The 24,865-nt window shown below is 38.5% G+C and overlaps 1 protein-coding gene across 1 annotated transcript in view; it reads left to right on the plus strand.

Annotated features, from left to right (window-relative positions):
- Positions 1-24,865, plus strand: part of LOC124712261 (toll-like receptor 13) — a 51,113-nt gene that overhangs the window by 22,149 nt on the left and 4,099 nt on the right. The window contains exon 6 of the mRNA XM_047242556.1: positions 7,687-7,962. Coding sequence (XP_047098512.1) covers positions 7,687-7,962 — 276 coding nt within the window. The remainder of the gene's footprint in view (positions 1-7,686; positions 7,963-24,865) is intronic.

Below are 24,865 nucleotides of genomic sequence, written 5' to 3' on the forward strand. Positions count from 1 at the left end.
CTGAGACTCAAATGCATGACCTTTGCCTTATGTGAGCAAGTTCTCTGCTGACTGGGTTACCCAAGCATGACTCATGATCCATTCTCACAGCTTTACTTCCATCAGTCATACTTGGGTAGCCCAGTTGGTAGAGCACATGCAAAGGTCCACATTCAAGTATCAGTCTGCACACAATTTTAATCTGCCAGGAAGTTTCATATCAGTACACACTCCACTGCAGAGTGAAAATTTCATTCTGGAATTAGATATCAATTTTCAAGAAAATGTTATTTAAATTTTCAGTTGCTGAATTTGGGCTTGATTATAATATTTGAATTGTGAGCAAGGAGAACAGTTTTTACCTCTTGGATATGTGATGGAAGGTCACATATGCTGGTATACAGGGTGTTCCAGGAGGAATGGTTAATATTGTTGTATGACACTTGTGGTCTATAAAGTCAGAAAACTGCCTCATATTGGTCTAAAAAAACTGCTTAAGCTACAATGTATCCACATTGCATGAGATTTTCAGTATTCTTGACACCCTTAGTGATTATTCCCATTTCTAAGATGTTGTTTAATTGTGTACACTCCTTGAGTCTCTTACTGCATCCTTTTAGTAACACAGGATGAAAACCAGTTGCCATCAAGTTCACTGATATCATCATACCTGAGCTTCTCCAGGACAATATGGTAAACTGCACAATCAAATGCTTTGACAAGTCACAGTAAACACCAGTTGGGTAATATTTTGTCATAGAATTTTGTATAATAATATTATGAAGAGTATAGCTGCTGCTAAACATATAGTTGGGATGCTGGGTTCAGATAGGTACAGCAACAAGACTGTCAGAAAGTGAGCTTTCACCCAACAAGGCTTCATTGAAAATAGACAAAACACACACACACACACACACACACACACACACACACACACACAAATGCATGTTGTATGTTGTTTATTTTCAGTGAAGGCCTTGTTGGCCAAAAGCTCACTTTCTGACAATGTTTTGTTGTTCCTACCTGCGACTCAGCATCTCTGTTGTATGGTGAGTAGCTACTATCCCCTTCATAATACTGTTACATTCCATTCTGAATTTTCCACTGTTAACTTTTGTGTAATGTGATTTGTGAAATCAAAAATTAATTAAGGTTGAGGCCAGGAAGGAAAGTTTCCACCTGAGCTATTCATAAAAGTCCAGGACTGGAGCAACTGATTTTTTTTTACAAGCGTGATAACTCCTTCTTTCTCTGTATTTTCCCCACATAAATGGGCTACTAATTTATAATCCTCTGTATTTAACATACTTATTCTGCTAATTACATAGCACTCAGACAGACCTAATACATCAACTTCCTTCTGATGTTTTAGTATAAACAATTAAGAAGTTAATGAAGTTCATTTTTGACATTCTTATGCATAATAATAAGGCTAACATAAAAGTTTCTTTTGTGTGCAATGTGTCAATTATCTGGAACTTTTTTAAGGAAGTCTGTTTGAATGAGGTATTTAACCCAAAAAAAAGTCTTACCTCCCACCACTTCAATTACAAGAATTTACAGGAATTCTACAACTGGTGATCGTTTGAACCCCTACCCCCTGTATCATCAGCTAGTAGTTCCAGTAATCTGTCTATTCTCATCCTGATAAGTTATAGGCCATGTATTGTGTATCTCTTCCTCTTAATAGCAGCAACTGCTACAGCACCACCAGAACTCAACTCAAAGGCAGCAGCAACTTGGTCTTTTGACTGTTGCTGGTTAACTCGCCTGACAGCTTTGTTCATCCAGGGTTGAATGTGCCACTGCAGAACTTCAGCAAAGCCCACACTTGTGTGTGATTTTGCTGCGCCTAGCTTCTACAGTTATTCCTGATACCATATTCTCTATTGTTGACCAAACAGTTCCTGCCCCCCCCCCCTTTCCCCATCTATTAATACCTGGTTGTCTGCACTCACATCCCAAGTCAGTGTCTCAATATCCCATGTCACCCAGCCAAGGCAAGCACTCAGCTTTCCATCACTTTTGATCTGGTATCTCTTGATTTTAGTTTTTTCTTCAGATGTTAGCTGAAGTGGCAAATCAACATACAGGAGTGTCACAATTTTTAATCTCAAATTACAAGACAGTTACTAAGTGAAGCATTTTATAGAATGAGTCCGCAGCTCGTGGTCGTGTGGTAGCGTTCTCACTTCCCGTGCCCAGGTTCCCGGGTTTGATTCCCGGCGGGGTCAGGGATTTTCTCTGCCTCGTGATGACTGGGTGTTGTGTGATGTCCTTAGGTTAGTTAGGTTTAAGTAGTTCTAAGTTCTAGGGGACTGATGACCATAGATGTTAGGTCCCATAGTGCTCAGAGCCATTTGAACCATTATTTTTATAGAATGAATCATTTCGTAACTTGAGAAGGTACAAAAGCCACGTGGGATTAGCCAAGCGGTCTATGGCACTGCAGTCATAGACTGTGTGGCTGGTCCCGGCGGAGGTTTGAGTCCTCCCTCGGGCATGGGTGTGTGCGTTTGTCCTTAGGATAATTTAGGTTAAGTAGTGTGTAAGCTTAGGGACTGATGACCTTAGCAGTTAAGTCCCATAAGATTTCACACACATTTGAACATTTGAACAAGATACAAAATAAATCTCCATAGCTCTCTTTCTTCTACCCACTAATCAGCTATGGACAAGTCTCTGACCAGCAAACTGAAGCACCTTTGCCTTAATAAATGCATGTAATAGATATTTACAGACATAAAACAACAATATTCAGATATAAATTTATTCCCATTTTAGAAGCCACTGCCAGTTATTCACGAACATACATCCCCTGAAGAAATTTTCTGAGTATCTAGATTGGGGTATTGAAGATTTCCAGTTATACTTTATCAAGTACCTAGTAAAATCAACCTTCACACTCACTGATACTTTCTTCACGGACTTACAACATAAATGTACCTTCCTAGAAGGGCATCAAATATTGGTATAGAGCAAAAATATATCAATTTATGGCCATTTAAGTATATAAATAGACGCTGCTAATGACCCTTTTAGTATGACATATATAGAACTATCATTAATGTTAGCAGTAATGATTGTCGGGTGAAATATCAGTTTATAATAGTTGCTTCAATGTTGTAATGTATTGTGTTACTGTTCTTCATATTCATGATGTTAAAGTATAAATTACATGTAAAACTATCATTAGTGTTAGCAGAGGTGAATGTTGAGCCTAATATCAGTTTATAACAGTTGCTTCATTGTTAGTTAGTGGGTTGCATGTTCCATTGATCAGTCCCATGGTATGGTAGCCCTTATGATGTGGAACGTGCCAAGTGCACAAGAAATGCACATATGAAACAAAATTTTTTTAATATATATATTACAATACAGAGTTAAAGATTAATATTTCTGTTATTTACCCCATTCCCTTAAATGATACAAAATGCATATACTATATTTATATATTTATTTATTTATTTCTATTAAAGAATTCATATATGGTATAGAAGGAGTTGTCAAGGAGATATGATTTCAATTTATTTTTGAAGCTATTACTGCTGTCTGTCAGACACCTTATTTCATCTTGTAATTTGTTGAATATTTTTACAGCAGCATATTTTACCCCTTTCTGTGCCAAAGATAGGTTGAGCAAAGGATAGTGTAAGTACTTCTTTTTTCTGGTATTATAGTAATGAATGTCACTGTTGTTTTTAAACTGGTCCATGTCGTTGAGAACAAATTTCATTAGTGAGTAGATGTACTGTGAGGCTGTAGTAAGAATTCCCAATCTCTTAAAAAGATGCCTACAAGATGTGCAACTACGTACCCCACACATTATTCTACCCACTTTCTTTTGAGGATTGAATACTTTTTGTCTAAATGTTGAGTTACCCCAAAATATTATTCTGTATGACATCAGAGAATGAACATATGCAAAGTATGTTAGCTTACTAATTTCTATATCCCCAAAATTGTCAATTATTCTGATCACAAAAGTTGCTGATCCTAGTCACTTTAGGAGATACAAAATATGAATTTTTTTAGAAGATCCAAAATATGAATTTTCCAATTAAGATTCTCATCTACATGTACACCCAAAAACTTAGTATGCTCTATCCTGTCTACAGACTTCTGTTGATGTGTTATATGTATTGAAGGACTTGTACTTTTTTCAGCAGAAAATTGGATGTACTGTGTTTTTTCAAAGTTTAGAGCAAGCCCATTTTCAGAAAACCAATTAATGGCTTTTCCAAAGACCTTATTTGTACCATTTTCAATTGGACTTTCTTTTACTGGATTAATAATTATGCTTGTATCATCAGCAAACAGTGTCACTTCAGCTTCCTGTTTCAGATAGGAATGGAGGTCGTTCACATATATCAAGAACAGAAGGGGACACATGATTGAACCCTGTGGAACATCTAATGTAATTTCACCCCAGTTAGATGAAGTGGCAAACTTATTTAAATCACTTGACCCATATAAGGAAACTTTTTGCTTCCTGTTCTGTAGGTATGACTTGAACCACTCATATGCTATTCCATTTATACCATAGCATTGTAATTTCTGTAACATAATGTCATGGTTCACACGATAAGATACTCTGGACAAGTCACAGAAAATTCCTATTGGTGACATTTTACTACTTAAAAATTCTATTATGTGGACAGTGAAATTGTATATTGCTGTCTCAGTGGAATAGCATTTTTGGAATCCGAACTGTGATTTACTGCGTATGCCATTACTGTTGAGATGGCTAACCATGCTTGAGTACATTACTTTCTTGAAGATTTTTGAGAATGCTGTAAGCAAGGATACTGGCCGATAATTATTGACATCTGTGATGTCCCCCTTTTTGTAGAGAGGCCTTGCAATGGCATATTTTAACCTGTCTGGGAAAATACCTTGAGTTAGTGATGCATTACATATGTGACTCAGAACATCAGCTGTAATTGCTCCACATTGTTTTAATAACTTATTAGAGATGTCATCTACTCCAACAGAACATTTGTTTTTCAGAGATTTAATAATTTTATTTATTTCACAAGAAGTTGCTAGGTGAAACTTAATCTGACTAAATTTTTTCAAAACAGACTCTTCCATCTACTGCCTAGCTTTTTCTTTTAACTGTTCTCACCAATTTTTTCTGCTACACTTAATAAATGGTTGTTAAATACATTAGCTACTTGTGTGCTGTTGGTTTGGATGGTCTTGTTCTCTTTAACAGTAATACTACCTACCCTCATGGTTACTTTTCCTGTCTCCCTTCTAACAACATTCCACATTGATTTTATTAGCTAGTTTCTTCTCTAACATACATACTTCTTGATTTCCTTACAACTTTTCTCAGTATGTTACAATAATTTTTATAGTGTAAAACTAATTCTGAATCTTTACTAGTTCTGCTGTCTCATACAGTTTCCTTTTTCTTTCTGAAGACACTTCAATACCAGTAGTAATCCAAAATTTCTTTTAAAAAGTGTGTGGTGTTACACTTAATAATTTTCTTTGGAAACAAGGTTCAAAGAGGGATATAAATGTATCAAGAAATATGTTGCACTTATCATTAGCATTTCTCTCATTATATACATCTCCCCAATTAACATTTCTTAAGCTGTCTCTAAAGTGCTGTGTAGATACCAGGTTAAGCACACCTCAGACTTTTACGTAATGGTTTCTGAACTGTACACCCTGTTAGGTTTTGTAAGTTAATGAGTTGTGCATCATGGTCTGAAAATCCATTTACCACAGGGAAAGCACTTGTTTGTTTTACATCCTCTTTCCATCAAATACATGTATCTATTAGCGTGCTACTGTCCTGAGCTATACGTGTAGAGAAATTGATCACTGATTCTAAATTATATGTTGTTAATAACACTTCTAGTTCACTTTTCCTATCAGAATTACTTAGAAAGTTTACATTGAATTCACCACAGATTAACAACTTCTTTTTGTCTGACAGACAGTATAATAGGGAGTCAAACTTTTTTATGAACAGCTCCCAGTCTCCTAATGGGGACCTGTACACTGTTTCTATTATCAATACTACATTATCTAGCTGAAGTTCACATGCACAAACCTCGAAGTACTGATCAACACAAAATTTGCTTACTTCTGCAGTTTTGCATTTATACCCTTGTTTTATGAAAATGGCAGCTCCTCCTTTATCCATCCTAGATCTACAAGTGTGAGACGCTAAATTATACCCACTTATACTGACACTACCCATGCCCACTGTTACATGGTGTTCAGACAGAGAGAGTATATCAGTCTCATTCTTATTTTTGAGATCATCTAAACACACTAATAGGTCATCTACTTTATTTTTTATTCCCCTGATATTTTGATGAAGTATGTTGATACTGCCCTTAACTTTAGCCCTATTAACTGTACATGAAATTTCTTTTATTCTATTTATCTTGATTGTCATCTGTCTGGACTTTGACTTTAACCTAAAAAACCTGTCTGCCTGGACCTATTAACCACAGGGATCGCCCCTTGTGTGACTGTGGACCCCCTTACAGTTTCTGCTAATAGAGAAGCTAACTTACTTTTCCCCATCCTATTCAGATGCAGGCCATGTGTAGTGTATCCCCACCTACCAATAGCATTTACTGGAACAACACTTACATGAGATTTTGCCGATGTCTGGAGCATCCTGTTCAACTCAGTGTTAACATACCTTACAGTAGTGTTTACCGAGGGCTGATCATGGCACTGAAAGACCTCCACAAACCCCACATTTGTGTGCTCAGTTTCTGCTCCTATTTTATCTAGGTCACTCCTAATATTGTATCTTGGATTCATAGGCAGGCTGTTTCCTGCTCCCCCCACTATAATTACCTGATCTTCCTTCTCAAAGTCCCTACATAGCTGACCAACGTTTTCTGTCACCTGGCTAAGGCTATCACTTGGTTTCACAAAACTTGTGACCTGGTACCCTGCACCTAATTTCTACTGAAGCTGCTGGCCCACACCCCTCCCTTGACTGCTGCCTATAAGCAGAATTCTTCTTTTCCTATTCTGGTTTGATCCTGACCTGTCTTTTTTCTTTAAGCTAATATTCTGCTTCAACCTACTTTCAACTACATCTGGATGTAATAATGTATTGTGTTGTTCTTCATATCCATGATGTTAAAGAATAAAGTACATATAAAAATCAAAGCTCCAAATTACAATAACAGCAAATCTGACGTCAATTCTAGAAGAAAGAATGAGTGAAATAGTGATACTATAAACTTTATTTATCAAGTTTCTAAGTGGAGCTGACTACTTCACATTTCTCTAGGACATAACTTAACTCTACTGTGCTAAGATAACATGCATATACACTAATTCTTTTATTAATTGGGGTTACTATTCTATCTTTAAATGGGATGCTGCTTGTTGATTATGAATAAATGCTTAGCGTATTTCACAATATTACTCACTAAGATAAGTTGAGAACAAATTTGTTCTTGTATGTACTTTTGTTTTCTGTTTTGTTTTATTGTAAGTTAGCTTTGATATGTAACTTAGAACCTGGCCAATCACTAAGCCTGTAGATCCTGTGCCATAAGTCATAAATAATACTTTCCATTAACAAGAACTATAGCACACTTATAAGTTGCTTACAAGTAACAAGTAAGTCTCATGGAACAGTAGTATTCTATATTTATATCATTTTCAACAAATGATATAAGTGGATGATTTTTTTAGTAATAACAATTTTCCCAGGTTGGCTTGAGCATACTAGAGAACATTATCTCATGCATGGATCAGAGCAGAAGTATCTTGCTGGTCATCTCACAGGCTTTTCTTCGCAGTCAGTGGTGTCAATTTGAATTACACATGGCACAACATCGCTTGCTTGAGACTCGACGTGAGGATTTGATTCTTGTTCTCCTCGAGGAGATACCAACAAGCAGAAGACCCAAAATGCTGCGTTACCTTATGCTCACGAAAACTTACATACAGTGGCCTGGATATGATGCTGGAGCAGAAGAACTCAAAGTAAGAATTATAATATGTTTGTTGTTGTTGTCTTCAGTCCAAAGATTGGTTTGATGCAGCTCTCCTAACTAATCTGTCCTCTGCAAATACTGCAACCTACACCCATTTGAATCTGCTTACAGTATTCAAACACTGCCTCCCTCTAAAAGTTTTACCTCCCCCACTTTGCTCCCTTACCAAATTAACTTTTCCTGGATAATTCTGGATATGTCCATTCAGCCTATCACTTCTTTTAGTCATGTTGAGCCAGATTTGATTCAGTATCTCTTTATTTGATACTCCATATGAAATTCTGTATTATGCTCCTTATGATTTTGATGTCTTCTATTCATATTTGCTGATGTCAAGTCTTTGACTTGTTATTACTCTCTGAGCATGCTTGCATGTGTTGTTACACATATCACATATTATTCTTTTTTGTCAGAGAACAAATGTTTTAAAACTAATGTTTCTTGCTTGCAACGATGCTCTGCTACACATTTTCTCAATGACCTATGGGCCCAGATACAGAAAGTAAAAGTTGGAAGTTGAAAACGTAACTATTGTGCAAACATTTTTGTATTTCTGGTTAATCAGCTTGGAATATCAAGATGTCAGAAGAATATGAAAGCAAATATCAAGTTGAAAACAGTTTTGAAATATGGAAATTCTGCACATGAGGCAGGCCAGATGAATTAGATTTGTTGGATCTTACTGTAAACAAAGAGACAGAGCAAGTGAAGTTCTAGAGAGTGACATGGAAAAGGAGGATACTAAAAAAAACAAATTACTCAAGAATCTCTCAAATCATGATACAAAGTGTTGCTAAAAAATAATGGAATGAATTACATACAACCACCTGAAATATGTGAAAGACTGCAGCAGTGCATTTCAAAAGTGGAAAAACTTTTGTGTCCCATTTGAAAGAAAAAGCATTGCAGTCAGTTATTTCTACATAAACATTTACTGCAATTAAATTTCAATCCATCAAAAAGTACAATGAGTAAACATTTCATAGAATTTGACAATTTTTGGTAAACAGGCACACCAGTGAAGAAACTGATGCTGGGTGTCATCTTTTGTTAACAATGCACAAGGCTGTGATGACATTGTAACTGCAATTAAGACATTAACTACAGAAAATCTGAAGTTCAGCTTTGTAAAAAGAAAGGCTCATGGATTGTGGAAATAAATGTGCAAACTTTAAAAAAGTGCAAACACTTAAAAGACAGATAGTGGTCAAGATTGCAAAAATTGGAGCTTCTTTAAAGGCGACACAGTTAAGTGAAACAGATGTTGTCAGATATGTCATTGGAAAAGCAGTACCAGTTTTGATTAAAAATATTTTATTTGTTCACAAACTACTGTCAGTGCAGTCTGGAGACAGAGGTATGGAGAGAGAGAGAGAGAGAGAGAGAGAGAGAGAGAGAGAGGGCTAGGTGAAAATGCATGCTACAAAATTTTTCAGAAACTCTTGCACAGCAGTTTTAATTGAAAGATTGCAAACTGGGATCAAAGTTTAGGACATATATAAATCTAAAAGTGCTTCTGATATATGTGGGAGAAATGAATACTGAAGGTAAGAGACATGCACCATCTGCAGAGAAGGCAAGTAAACAAGATTTCCACAAAAGCTGAAGAGGGCAAGAATGAAACATCCACTGAGACTTTCCTAGTGACATCATGAGTTCTATTACATACATGGGAAAGAGCTACATTATTGCCTTTATAGATGATTATAGTCAATATGCAGCAAAATAAATCTGAAGTACTGAAATATGTTAAACAGAATGAATCCATTTGAGGATTAGTGCATTCCACTGCTATAACGGAGGTGAATATTTGTCAAACAAAATGACAAGTTTCTTTGAAGAGAAGGGAGTCCAGTATGAATTGATGATGAGATAATGGCAACTTTGGTAAATATCAAATTGACGTCAGTCCGAGTGTGAACATTTTATCATTCTTCATGTTTGATATCTGGAGTATACAACTGTCTTTGTTCTCCTTATTCTTTGGTCTAGTTCTTGTGTATGTTGAGAATGTGTGACATTTAATGAGACTGTATTTAATGTAAAAAAAGTTGTATTATACTTTACTCACATTGTATGCTTTTAATAATGTGGGCATGTGCAAACTACCCCATAGTGATGACCCAAAACTTAACTGTTGTGTAAAACTACATTCTATTGTTATTCCTGAATGTGTCAAACAAAGGAGAATCATAACAACACAGTGATCAAACATGGGAAGGCAAGTTTACCTTCAGCAAGTAAAGCCTTGTCATCGCCACCTACATCAAATGACAGTCAAGATGCACACTGCCCACACAGGATCAACAACGTGAATCGCCAGCATTCTGACCCACAAAAACACAACTGTGGCTCACAAAACTGGTTGCCATCTTTGGCCAGCAGGGAATTTGTGTCAGTTCAGATAAATATACAATGCTTATGTCACAGCTGGACCTTAATGAGATCAAGCACATGATGACACACTGCCACAACTGTTATAAAATGTATGCAGAGAGACCTTGTTGCAGCGCTTAATTCTGCAACCAGAATTGTGTCTGCACATCTTATAGGGGGTGGAGAATAAGTTGTTAGCTCCAATTTCCAAATTTTATGGGTGCAATGTGTGTTGGCTATCAACCGACAGTTATCTGAACAATCACTGTGAATCTTCAGGCTATGTAAATTACTGGCCAATATTAGGAAATTAGTTCTGCTACTGCTGTCCTACCTCCAGATAAAATAAAGTGCACAGCTGATGTGACTGCAATTGCATTCAGAAAAGAGTGGACCTATGCAGTAATTAAGGAGGTTGTGACGGGTAGTCCAGAAATACACATATTCATGCACACAGATGCAACCGGCCTTGAAGTGCATATATCAGCACAGCTGTTAGCTTCAAACACAGAGCAATCTGTCAGCCAACTGGTCAAGGTGTTAACAGAGCTCAGTGTTAGGGAAACAGTAATAAACATGTTACCTTCAACTGGTGTTGGTACTGTAGACTTTTAAAAAATGCTCTCAGACAATATAGTTGACTTGCCAATACCCAAACTTCAACATGGAGTGATAGAATGTGTGCACACTTTTCAAATGAAGAGTAAGCACCTTATGAGCTACAAGAATGTCACAATTTCAGCAATTAATGGTTTGTATCATACAGGATGTTATGACTGGTAAGCATTTTCTTACTGACACTGGATAAGAAATTAGTGTCTACCATAAGGACCTGTATGAGCAGCCAGCAAATACAGCACTTCTCTGATCATAGTGGTGAATAATTCTATGATTTCTTTTGTAGTGGCTGATGTGTGCCACTGCTAATAACAGCACTGACTCTCTCTGTCACTTTTGCCAAATACCACACTTAACAATTGAATGTTTAGTGAAAGTGGCATCCTCTCCACAGCTCTCTCCTGCATTGGGTCACATATTGTACAATGCATGGAGATATCCAGGCATAGTGTGGCATCTGCATCAGTACTTCAAGATTCACTGCCATTCTTAACAAAAGGTAGAAATGGAAGAATTTCTGAAGAGGAAAACTTGAGTATCAATCACTTAAAGCAAACTTTTGTGATATCAACTTGAAACATAAAGGAGTACAAATGTTAACGGCTAAACTGCACAAGGAAAAAAACATGGCCATTACAGCTGGTGTTGCTGATACACAGGCTATGCTGAACAATACAAAACATGTACTGTAACAGTTGTGCCACCCTTCTGGGCCACATGGCAATAATTGTAACAGCATAACAGTGCTGAATACCAGGGTACAAGTGCAGATCATAACCTCTTCAGTAGCTGCTTCAGGAATTCTCTGCACTCATTGACTCAGTTGCAACAAAAAACAAGGAATGCCATTCTATGCAATATCACATGAGGACCTCACAGGGGCAGCCTGTTTCTGCTTGGCTGTGTCAGTTACCCGCAGATAGACTACTGGCTGGACAAGTGGAGTTCAAAAAAATGCTTACTGATGGTACCCTCACAAGATCTTGCAGTGTGTGAGCATCACTCCTCCAAATGGTAAAAAAGAACGATGGTTTTTGGAGACTGTGTGGTGACTGTAAGACCTCAAGCAACTGCACCATACCTGATAGATCACTTATGACTGTTGTTTGAATACTTAGTGTTACGCTATTGTCACCTGCAGTGGTAAGTGTCTTATTGCTAAAATGTAAGTGCATTTGTCTCTCACACAGGTTTTTCACCCCTGCCTGGGCAGATGAAAGTGATTGAGTGGATGTGTTTACCGACTGCTTTCAAAGGTCTCTGCAGATTCATGGGGATATTACACTACAGCAGGTGACATTTACCCCATTTTGCTGTAGTATAGGAACCACTGAACAGATTGCTGACTGCAAACAACATGTATGGGCACAGAAAATTACTGTGGATGATGGAAGTGGAGATTGCTTTTCATGATCTAAAGGCGGCTCTAGCTTAAGCTTCTCTGCTGGCACATCCAGCTCCAGCTGCTTCCCTTGCACTGATGGTGGATGCATGTCAGATGGCCATCAGCGCAGCATTGCAGTAAAGTGTGTGTGGTAACTGACAACTACTGGCATTCTTCTCAAAAATTTGTCTGCATCACAACAGAAATGGGGCATATTCGATAGAGACTTATCCACCATCTACTTAGCCATTAAGCAGTTCAGACCCTACACAGAAGGTCAACATTTTGAGATACTTACTGACCACAAGCCCTTGACCTTGATATTTCAGCATCTGACTGAGCTCAACTCATCTTACTTATGCAGGCAGACTGAATTCATCACCAAGTTTACTACTGACATAAAACACATAGCTGGACAAAACAGTGTTGTGATGTCTCATAACTGTGCAGGATTAAATGTGATCAATTGGGGTGATGTGGTGACTGGTCAAATAAAGATGCATTCCTTCAACATTGTTAATCAGGAATGGCCCTACTGTTAGAGCACCTGGATGCAGGACATGCACCGAGGAATTTGGTGAGACACAGCTGGTGGGAGGCAATGGTCTTTCATCCCTATGCAGTAGTGATGGGAGTTTTTCAGTGTCTGCCACAACCTTGCGCTCCCAAAAATCAGAGATTCTACCAATCTTGTTGTTGCAAAGGTAATTTGGACTGATATACAAAAGGATTGTCACAACAGAGCGTGGACATGCAACAGCTGCCAATGCAGCAAAGTAGTTAGACATGTTTTCACAGTGTTGGGTTGCTTCCCCACAATTACAGAAAAGTTCACTCACAGTCACACTGATATCATAGGGTCTCTGCCATACCCAGGGGGATGCCAATATTTACTTATGATGATAGATCATTTCACTAGGCAGCCAGAAGGAGTACCTATTCCTGAAATATCAGCTGAGTCAGTAGCTTGAGGCTTGGTGAAATCTTGGTTCACAAGGTTCAGCATCCCACAAATGATCACAACTGACAGAGGATGACAATTTGACAGACAGTTTTTCAAGGAATTATTCCAACTCTGTGGAAGCAGCACAATTGCATTACTGGCTACCATCCTGCGAGCAATGAGATGACAGAGCAAATACATCACATCTTAAAAGCAGCATAAATATGCTGTATGGAGGCCTTGTTTGATGCATTACCCTTGGTGCTGCTGGGATCTTGCACTGCATTTAAGGCAGACGCATGCTGTTAACCCGTGCAGTTTGTTCTCAGCTTAATCTCCTCCACTGACTCAGGGAGATCCTCCAACCTGCAACTGTCAGATGTGTTCATACATTCACCATCTCATGTCACTCAACCCAGTCAGGCATGGTGACAGAAAGTTTTTCATCCATAAAGATTTACACAACTGTGAGTTTGTCTGGCTCCGAGATGATGCCGTCTGATATCCACTCTCTCTGTCCTATTCAGGACTCTTTTTGAGTTGTGAAGAGAAGAGGCAAGCAATATATCATATCAAATGAATGCTTACAATATACATGTAAGGCCAATGCAGCACCCTTATTCTTTACCACTCCACTTCCACCAACAATTCATTCACAAGAACTGAAAACAGATTCCTCAAAACTGTCACTAGATTTACACAATCCAATACCAAAGGCTGTGTCACCTCCCAGGCCTCCTCTAATTTTCACATGTTCCAGTAGGCAAGGCAGATGCAAATTTTTGCTCACTAGAGATGCCCCTCATTATGCAATGAGAGATTTCGGTCAGAAGCTTGACCATATCAGACAGCTCAAACATTCTGCTCAATACCATGTAGCACCCTTGCAACATGTGCACAGGTGGCTGCAACTGGTGTCACAGAGAGTCCAACTCTATTCCCTACTTGCTGCACAGTGTGTGACCAGCTGTGTTTGTTTTGGTCACTTCCACCAAAATTATTCAGAGAAATATGAAGCATCCATTCACTCCATTGCTTTCTTACATCCTCACCTGCAGACTTCCATAAATACCACATCAACACCATTGTGACTGAACATTATAATATTGACTCATCTTTGAATTGAATTTAATTTTATTTGATCCTGTAAGATTACATTATGTACAGTAAATGTACGTGTAATATAGGACATGTCAAAGTATTAACATCCTTTATCACTTATTTTTCTACACCTTTAGCTTACACTTTTACATCACTGATAAAGAGTAACAATATATACAAATTTAATGGCATAAGTATTCTGCAACACTGTAAAACTCTTTTTCAATGAGATAGTCTTTAAGTTTCTTTGGAAAGTCATTATGAAGTACACTATCTTGCAGGTTTCTGGGCAGACTTCTTCGTAGTCTGATACCAGAGTACTGGGGTCCTTTTTCTAGCGTTGCCAGTCGGTGGGGTATGCTCCGTACTTCATTCTTCTTTCTTGTATTGTGGGTGTGTACACTAGCATTTGTAATCCAGTCCTCACTACCTTTTGTGATGTACATTATTGTTTTGTATATATACAACGATGAAAAAGTTAAGATACCTAAATTCTTGAAACAGTTTCTGCATGTTTCAGAGGTCTTTCTTCTTAAAATGGTCCTAATTGCTTTTTTTTGTAATGTGAACACTTGTTTTGTCTCTTGTTTGTTTGAGTTTCCCCACACAGTCACTCCATACTGTAAGTGTGGTTCGAAAAGTCCATGATACACTGTACACAGAAGGTTCTTGTCTGAATACTGTGATAGCTGCATCATTAAGAATATGACAGAGCTCAGTTTCTTACAGACATTATTAATATGTTTTTTTCCATTTCAGGTCATTATCCACAAGAATACCTAAGAATCTAGCAGATTCTACTTCTTCCAGCCTTGTTCCATCAACCTCTAAATCCATGTCTACAGCCCTTTCCTTGTTTTTAAACACTGCATACATAGTCTTTTTTAGATTTATAACCAGTTCATTTTCCAACAGCCATTGAGCTGTGATATTTGCAGATATGTATGCTCTTCTCTCAAGCTGTTTCATATTTTGGTCAGTATTTAGTATTGTCATGTCATCAGCATACAATATTTTCTTTTCTTCCTCCTCAACACCTATATCATTAACAAATACATTAAATAACAATGGCCCCATTACCGAACCCTGCGGCAAGGATTTGGTTTCTGATTGGTTCGAGTTTCCTAATGATACATACTGCTTGCGGTTGCACAAGTATGATTTTATCCATTCACCTGGTTGCCCCCGAATGTAATAGTTGCTTAATTTTTGTATCAGCATTTCATGGTCAATGGTGTCAAATGCCTTTGAAAGATCCAGAAACATTGCAGAGACAACCTTTTTCTCATCTAAGGACTGTAAAATGTATTCTGTTAGACTGACAATTGCTGATTCTGTAGATTTACCCTTTCTGAAACCATGTTGTGAGGGCATGAGAATGTTATGTTTGTCCAAATAGTTAACTAATCTGTTATACATAAGCATTTCTAGGATTTTTGAGAAACCTGATATCAGTGAAACTGGTCTGTAGTTGTTGGGATCATCCTTACACCCTTTCTTGTACACTGGCACTACCTTCGTTATCTTCAGTTTTTCTGGAAAAATTGCATCTATGAAAGAACAGTTTGCTATGTTCAGCTTTATTACATTATTTGATATTTCATCATCACCAGCTGATTTCTTGGACTCCAGTTTTTGTATAGTTTTCCGCAATTCATCTTCCGTGACTGGTCTTAAGAACATAGTACTGTATGATCTTTTTGGAACCTTAATACCCTTCTGTTTTTGACTATTTCTTTCCAATTTTAGGTTTTCTACTACACTGATATAGTTATTATTCAGTATGTTTGCTATTTCCATACCATCTGTGACCACTGTGTTGTCTATTTTAATTGACCTAATACCTTCTTCTTTGTTTGACCCATCTTTTTCCTTTCTTTCAGCATTGATTGCATTCCAAGCTGCCTTTGCCTTGTTTTTTGAGTTTCTATAGTGGTGTCAATTTCTCTTGCTTTCACTTCTTTTATTGTTTTTCTATACTTCTTTTTTAACATTTTATATTTTTCAGCTTCGCCCATCCGTCTCACGTCCTGAAGCTTCCTTCGCTGTTCTAGTATTTCACTGGTAATCCACTGTGTTTGATTTTGCTGCCTTTCTTGTCTCTTTACTTTGGGAAATGCTACATTAAAATGGTACTTAATTGTTGAAATAAATGCATCATATTTTTCATTTACACTCTGGGCCTGTAGGGTTTCATTCCAGGTTTCGTTACTTAACATTGTTCTAAAGATGTTGATATTTTGTTCACTGATGATCCTAATTTCTTTGGTTGTTTGTTTTGGTTCTGATACTGTGTCATTACTTCTGCAAAAGCTGATTAGTTGTCCATGATGATCAGATATTTCTGTCTGAACTACATGTGACTCATAGTCACACATATTAGTAATTATGTTGTCAATAATTGTCTCACTTTGTGAAGTCACTCTTGTTGGTGCAGTTATTGTCACTTTCATGTTATGTTGTATTAACAATTCTTCAAAATCCTGTCTTATTTTTGTGTCTTTTCCCATGTCAATGTTGAAGTCTCCACATATAATAAGATTTCTCTTCATATTCATTCTCAATAAGCTAGCAATTTTTTTTAGAAAGATGCTAATATTGCCACATGGTGACCTGTACACACAAAACACTCTAAAATCCTCTGCCACTATAACAGTAACTTCAAAGTCTTTTTCTCTAGCTATGGGAAATGTAGCAGCTTCACTGTTTACATTCTTTGATAGAGTACCTGTTTTAATATATATGCAAACGCCACCACCCTTATATTTAGATCTGCCGAAGTAACTAGCCAGTTTGTAGTCCTTTATTGCCACATTATGTATTTTACTTTCAGTTAGTCCATGTTCACTTATGCATAATATGTCTGGTCTTACTTCACTCAGGAGTACTTCTGCTTCTAATTTTTTGTTACCAAAGTATTGAATATTTTGATGAAGTACTTTTATGTAATTTTTCTTTTGTTGGTTTACATGTTGTGAGCTGCATTCTGGGGCAAATTCTTTAGTATCGTCTTTTTTTGTATGGTGCTTATGTTTTTCTTTTCCAGCTGGAGTGTGTGATTTTTCACCCCCTTCAGGCCATATTAGTTTCCCTTGCATCTAATGATTTTGCAGACATCTGCAAACATTCTCTAGAAAATATAATTTTCTTTGTTTTCTTGTTCTTTGGTCTAGTTTTTGTACATGTTGAGTGCATCCATCACACATGGTTCATTTTGATTTGGTGAGATTGCATTTAGGGTAAGCAAAGTTGTGTTTTACTTTACTCAGTGTATGCACATTTAATACTGGGTACAGGTGCAAGCTACCTCATAAGAAATAAACCACAACAAGATGAAGGAACATTATAAACAAGGTTCACTACATGTTGCTGAATAATAAACATGAAAATCTTTTTGGTTACAAGCAGGACAGAATGTTGTTCGCTTTATAAATAAAACACGTGTGCATTAAAATGACAGTTCCTGTTACTCTGTGGTATGGTCAAATGGCATAGTTGCAGAAAATGAGAGTGATTGTGTTATGGGATATTTATGACTTCCTGGAGAAGTGATCGTTGGAAAGTTGAATTCCACAATAAAGAAGTGCTTCATGGGTGAATATTGTGTTAACAGATAGCGATGGTGCCAAAGGGACACACATCGTTCTTGGATGAGATGTTGCATGAAAACCATTTTGACTTTGATAATGAAGACTGGTTTTCTTCCAATGATGACAAAAATGACGAGGCTATCATTAATGAAGAAAATGTCAGTGACTACTGATGTGATAATAAAGCTGAAGATGCAAGATCTCCTGAAATCCACAAAAGCATGAAAGGATGAAAATATCCACTGTGGGTGGAAGACGATGCTGTATTAACACTGAAAGTGGATATGGAATGTTGAGGATGTTCCAGAAACTTCCAGTGACATCTATGGCAGATCAGATAAAGAATAATGGTCTCACACTGAAGCAGAAGAGGTGGCTGTAATAAATGAAAATGGGACCTGGGCAGTGTATATATTATCTTAAAACAAGAAGGCTATTGACAGTAAATGGGATATTAAAGTAAAATTAATGATGTATTCCATATTAATAGTTATAAAGCTATACTAGTTGCTTGTGGTTATTTTCAAAGAAAAGGATTTGGCTATAATGAAACATATGCATCTGAAGCAGGGTTGACCAGTCTGAGAACAATATGTGCTGTTATGAATCACAAAAAAGACCTTTCCTTCATGGAAATTTTAATGAAGAAATTTATGTAATTGCACCAGCAGGAATTAATGCCAAAGCAGAAACTGTGGGTAAACTAACCAAAGCAATAATATCCGGAATTTAATCTCTGAGAAGTTTGTTAAGGTTTTAGGCTTTGTTCAAAGCAGTGCTGATGGTTATCTTTATACTTAGAGGGACATAAAGACTAAGGTTAATATTTTGTTATATGTAGATGGCATTATCCTTTCAGGAAATGATAAGATGAATATTCAAGATTTCAAATTGGCCTTAAGATGTACATTAAAATGAAAAATTTGGGAGATTTGAGACTGTTCTTGGGAATTATGTAGATAAGAGGGAGGATGGAATGATTTAGAGTCAGGAAATTGATTTCGAAAATCTGTCAAGGAGGTTTGATATGAATGAATGCAAGTCAATTAACACATCCATGGAACTGAACTACAGAGAAGTTGAGAAAGATTGGATGAGAAATTGCCTTACAGATAACCAATAGGATGTTTGCTTTATTTAACTGAAACAACATGACCTTATTTAAGCTATGCTGTTAATTATTTCAGTCGTTACCAAAGTGCTGCAAAGGAATCACACTGGAAAGATTTAAAAAGAAATTGTGTTACATAAAAGACATGATAGGTAACAGGATGCATTATAAAATTGACTACAACAGCTTATACACTCCTGGAAATTGAAATAAGAACACCGTGAATTCATTGTCCCAGGAAGGGGAAACTTTATTGACACATTCCTGGGGTCAGATACATCACATGATCACACTGACAGAACCACAGGCACATAGACACAGGCAACAGAGCATGCACAATGTCGGCACTAGTACAGTGTATATCCACCTTTCGCAGCAATGCAGGCTGCTATTCTCCCATGGAGACGATCGTAGAGGTGCTGGATGTAGTCCTGTGGAATGGCTTGCCATGCCATTTCCACCTGGCGCCTCAGTTGGACCAGCGTTCGTGCTGGACGTGCAGACCACGTGAGACGACGCTTCATCCAGTCCCAAACATGCTCAATGGGGGACAGATCCGGAGATCTTGCTGGCCAGGGTAGTTGACTTACACCTTCTAGAGCACGTTGGGTGGCACGGGATACATGCGGACGTGCATTGTCCTGTTGGAACAGCAAGTTCCCTTGCCGGTCTAGGAATGGTAGAACGATGGCTTCGATGACGGTTTGGATGTACTGTGCACTATTCAGTGTCCCCTCGACGATCACCAGTGGTGTACGGCCAGTGTAGGAGATCGCTCCCCACACCATGATGCCGGGTGTTGGCCCTGTGTGCCTCGGTCGTATGCAGTCCTGATTGTGGCGCTCACCTGCACGGCGCCAAACACACATACGACCATCATTGGCACCAAGGCAGAAGCGACTCTCATCGCTGAAGACGACACGTCTCCATTCGTCCCTCCATTCACGCCTGTCGCGACACCACTGGAGGCGGGCTGCACGATGTTGGGGCGTGAGCGGAAGACGGCCTAACGGTGTGCGGGACCGTAGCCCAGCTTCATGGAGACGGTTGCGAATGGTCCTCGCCGATACCCCAGGAGCAACAGTGTCCCTAATTTGCTGGGAAGTGGCGGTGCGGTCCCCTACGGCACTGCGTAGGATCCTATGGTCTTGGCGTGCATCCGTGCGTCGCTGCGGTCCGGTCCCAGGTCGACGGGCACGTGCACCTTCCGCCGGCCACTGGCGACAACATCGATGTACTGTGGAGACCTCACGCCCCACGTGTTGAGCAATTCGGCGGTACGTCCACCCGGCCTCCCACATGCCCACTATACGCCCTCGCTCAAAGTCCGTCAACTGCACGTATGGTTCACGTCCACGCTGTCGCGGCATGCTACCAGTGTTAAAGACTGCGATGGAGCTCTGTATGCCACGGGAAACTGGCTGACACTGGCGGCGGTGGTGCACAAATGCTGCACAGCTAGCGCCATTCGACGGCCAACACCGCGGTTCCTGGTGTGTCCGCTGTGCCGTGCGTGTGATCATTGCTTGTACAGCCCTCTCGCAGTGTCCGGAGCAAGTATGGTGGGTCTGACACACCGGTGTCAATGTGTTCTTTTTTCCATTTCCAGGAGTGTATGATGCTGACTGAGCCAACAGCACAGATAGAAAATCAACAGATTATACTATCAAGCTGTTTGGTAACACTGTCAGTTGGGGAGCTAAGAAACAAAATGCTGTAGCATGGTCTTCTACAGAAGCAGAATTTGTGTTGCAAAATATTTATGGATGAGATATGTTTGAAAAAGAGAAAAGATGTCAAGCACATTGTTACAGAAAATCAGTGTGCAAACAAAAAATATGAAAAACTGTCACAAGGATTCAGAACATGTCAAGTAGTAGATTAAGATTACAGAGAATGGAGGTTGAGTGAAGGAATAGCAATTTCATATCTTGCTGCTTGTGATTTATTTGCCTTGAATTCGTTTTTCTTGATGAAGAGACTTTTTTCTTGTTATTACTGGTTAGGTGTCCTTGTATGTGTTGTTCTTGTTGTTTTTAGATGTGACATGTATTGCTCTTTTTCTTCAGTGACTAAATCTTTTAAAACTAATGCTCCTTGCTTGCTGCCAAACTCTGCTACCAGTTTTCTCAACAAATCTTCAGCATTCTTGTATAGCACCATATTTCAAAAGTTTCCTTTCTATTCTAGTTAGAACTTATTATTCTCAACATTACAATTCTGTACAAGGCTGGACACCCTCAGAAACAATTACCTAATAGTTATATTTATATTCAATGTTAACACGTTTCTCTTTTTAGAAATCAAACATTGGAAAATCCAGGATCAAATGTAACAATATTATGAAAAGGAAAGTTGCCACTCACCATATAGTGAAGATGCTGAGTCACAGATAAGCACAACAAAAAGACTGTCACAAATAAATAAAGCTTTCGGGCAGTAAGACCGTTGTCAAAAGTAGACGACAGGCCCACTGAAAGCAGCAGCACCAGTTCATGATGGGAGAGGCAAATGGATGGGGGTAAGGAGGCAGTTGGGGTGAGGAGGTGGAGGGATAGTATGGTAGGGGTGGTAGACAGTGTAGTGCTGCAGGTTAGACGGACTGCAGGGAAGAGATGGGGGAGGGGAAGGAGGGGAGTAGCGATAACGAAGAGAAGTAAAAAGATGTGGTGTGATGGTGGAATGATGGCTGTTTAGTGCTGGATGGGAAAAGGTAAGGGGCTGGATGGATGAAAACAATGACTAACGACATTGTAACCAGGAAGGTTACAAGTACATGTACATAGAGCCAAGCCACCTGTGGTCGCTGCATCTGCAGTGATGAGCGGTCCCTCTCAAAATATACTGAGGGTCTCACTGAAGCCTTTACAGACTGTAACTATCCTCCCAACCTTGTACAAGAACAAGTCTCCTGTGCTTTATCTTTCCAGTCTCCCACCACTTCTCAAAGTCCCACCGTCCTGCTACAGAGGAGCATTCCCTTTGCAACCCATTACCATCCAGTGCTGGAGTAAGTGAATTACATTTTGTGCTAGGGTTTCTATTACCTTTTTTCATGCCCTGAAATGAGAAATGTCCTGCCCACTATCCTTCCCACCAATCCCACAATGGTATTCTGCCATCCACTGAACATACACAATATACCCGCCCTTTCTTACACAACCCCCGCTCCAAACCTCTTACCTCATGACACATACCCCTGCAATAGACCTAGATGCAAGACTTGTTCAATACATCCTCCCACAACCACATACTCCAGTCCATCACAAAGATCACCTATCCCATCAAAGACAGAGCTACCTGTGAAACCAGTCATGTGATCTACAAGCTAAGCTACAACCAATGTGCTGCATTCTGTGTGGGCACGAGAACCAAGAAGCTGTCTGTCTGCATGAATGGTCACCAGCAAACTGTACCCAAGAAACAAGTGGACCACCCTGTTTTTGAGCGCACTGTCAAACGTTTCATCCTTCATTTCACTTATCTTCACTACCTGTGCCATAAGGATCCTTCCCACCAATGCCAGCTTTTCTAAATTGTACATGTGGAAACTTTCCTTGCAATACATCCTAAGTTCCCATAACCCTCCCAGCCTCAGCTTTCATTAGTCACTGTCCTCACCCATCCAGCCTCATCCCTGTTCCCATTCCACCACTACACAGCCATCATTCCACCCTCACACTCAGTCTTTTTATTTCTCTACTTTTCCAGTACTCCCCCCACCCCACCTCTTCCCTGCCATTGATCTGGACTTCAGCACTACTCTGTCTGCCACTCCTACCACACTATCCCTCCCCCTCCCTGCCCCAGCCTCCTCCTTACTCCCACCCAGTCGCCTTTCCCGTCGTGCACTGGTGCTGTTGCTCGCAGTGTGATTTCAGTTGCCTGAGACTGCATTGCCACTCTGCATTTAATATTCTCTCTATCTTGGCTATCATCAGTTATTTTGTCAATATTTGCAAAATTCTTCTACTACTTTTAGTATCTCATTTCCTGATCTAATTCTCTTGGCAGTGCATGATTTAATTTGACTACATTCCATTGTTTTATGTTTGTTGATGCTCATCTCATAACTTGATTTCAAGGTACTATCCATGTTCTTCCAAGGTCTTTGCCATCTCTGACAGAATTACAAACCACAAAGTTTTTATCCCCCCCAGTCTTTAAGTCCTTACAAAGTTTCACTTTGGTTTCCCTTACTGCTTGGCTGATGTACAGATTGAATAGCCTTGGAAATAGGTTAAAATGCTGTCTCACTGCCTTCTGAACTACTGCTTCCCTCTTGATTAGCTTAGATTAGATTGGAAGTAGTTTTTGTCCCAATTAATCCATAGTGAAGGGTTCCTCCAAGATATAGAACACGTCAGAAGAACAAAAAATATATAGCATGAAAAACAAATATGCTAATGTGTCTTCCACAGATCCCAAGTAGAATGATCATGATGGAAAGGGAATTAGTGAAAAAAGTTTTAAACATATTTCTATTTATGAGGTAACATGTACTGAGTAGACAAATCATTTTATAAGACTGATTTACAATGATCACATTATTGATTGAACTTTTAGAGAAGTTCAGTTGTACTGATATTCACATTATTTTATATTATTAGTAAAACACACACACACACATACATGCACACATCAGTTGTTTTTAATAAGAAATCCATTTATGGAGTAAAAAGAGCTGGTCACCAACAGATCCTTTAGGTTCCTCTTAAACTGAACTTTACTTTTAGTTAAACTTTTCAAGACTGCTCGCTAGTTATAGAAAATGTGTGTTCTTCAATAATGGACACCTTTTAAGTAAGTGACTTTAAATATTTATGAAGATTATTCTTATTTCTAGTACTGATTCCATCAAGTAAGCTGTTGGTTTGAAATAGAGATATATTTTTAATGACAAATTTGATTCAGGCATGCCTATATTTTAAAGGTGAAGTTAATATCTCTAGCCTCTAAATAGGTCTCAGAAGGATGTTCTTGAGTTTACACTGCAAAAAATCTTATTACATGTTTTTGTACCCAGAAAAGTTTAGCTTGGCTTGACGATCTACCCCAAAAAATAGTCCCATATGACATTATCGAATGAAAGTATGGCTAGTATGTCAACTTTTCATTTTTATGTCCCCTATGTCAGACAACATTCACATTGCAAATAGGGATTGGCATCGGTGCTTCTGCAGTTATTTGGTGTAATCCTCCCAGCTGAATTTATTACTATGCTGTAATAGCAAGTAATTTAACGTTTTACACTTCAATCTGATTGCCATCATATTTTAAGCATATACTGGTGGGAACCCTCTTACATGTTTATTAATGTCCACAAAAATTTCAATAGCTGGTTTTTTTAAAGACTACACTTAATTTGATGTTTATTGCAATGTTTGTATCATCTGCAAACAAAATAAACTTGTCATTTGGTAATATTATTCATGAAAGGTCATTGATATACACAAGAAAAAGTAAGGCCCATGAGATGGAACGTTGTGTGAACCCACACATAATTAGTTCCCAGTTGGATGATGCCAGGTAGCTTAATACATGGCTCTTTCCTAATGACACCCTTTGTTTGCTCTCAGAGCTATTTGAATTGAACCTTCACACCATAACACTAATTTACTTGAAAGGTATTGTGATTTACAGAGTCAAATAACAGATCTCAAAATTTACCAGTAGGCTGTAATTTATAGTCTAATGAATTAAGTACATTTTCACTGTATGTGTAGATAGCCTTTCATGTCCTCCAACTCGTACAACCTGCAGTCTCAT

Source organism: Schistocerca piceifrons, chromosome 8 (genome assembly GCF_021461385.2).
Source record: "Schistocerca piceifrons isolate TAMUIC-IGC-003096 chromosome 8, iqSchPice1.1, whole genome shotgun sequence".
NCBI lineage: Eukaryota > Metazoa > Arthropoda > Insecta > Orthoptera > Acrididae > Schistocerca > Schistocerca piceifrons.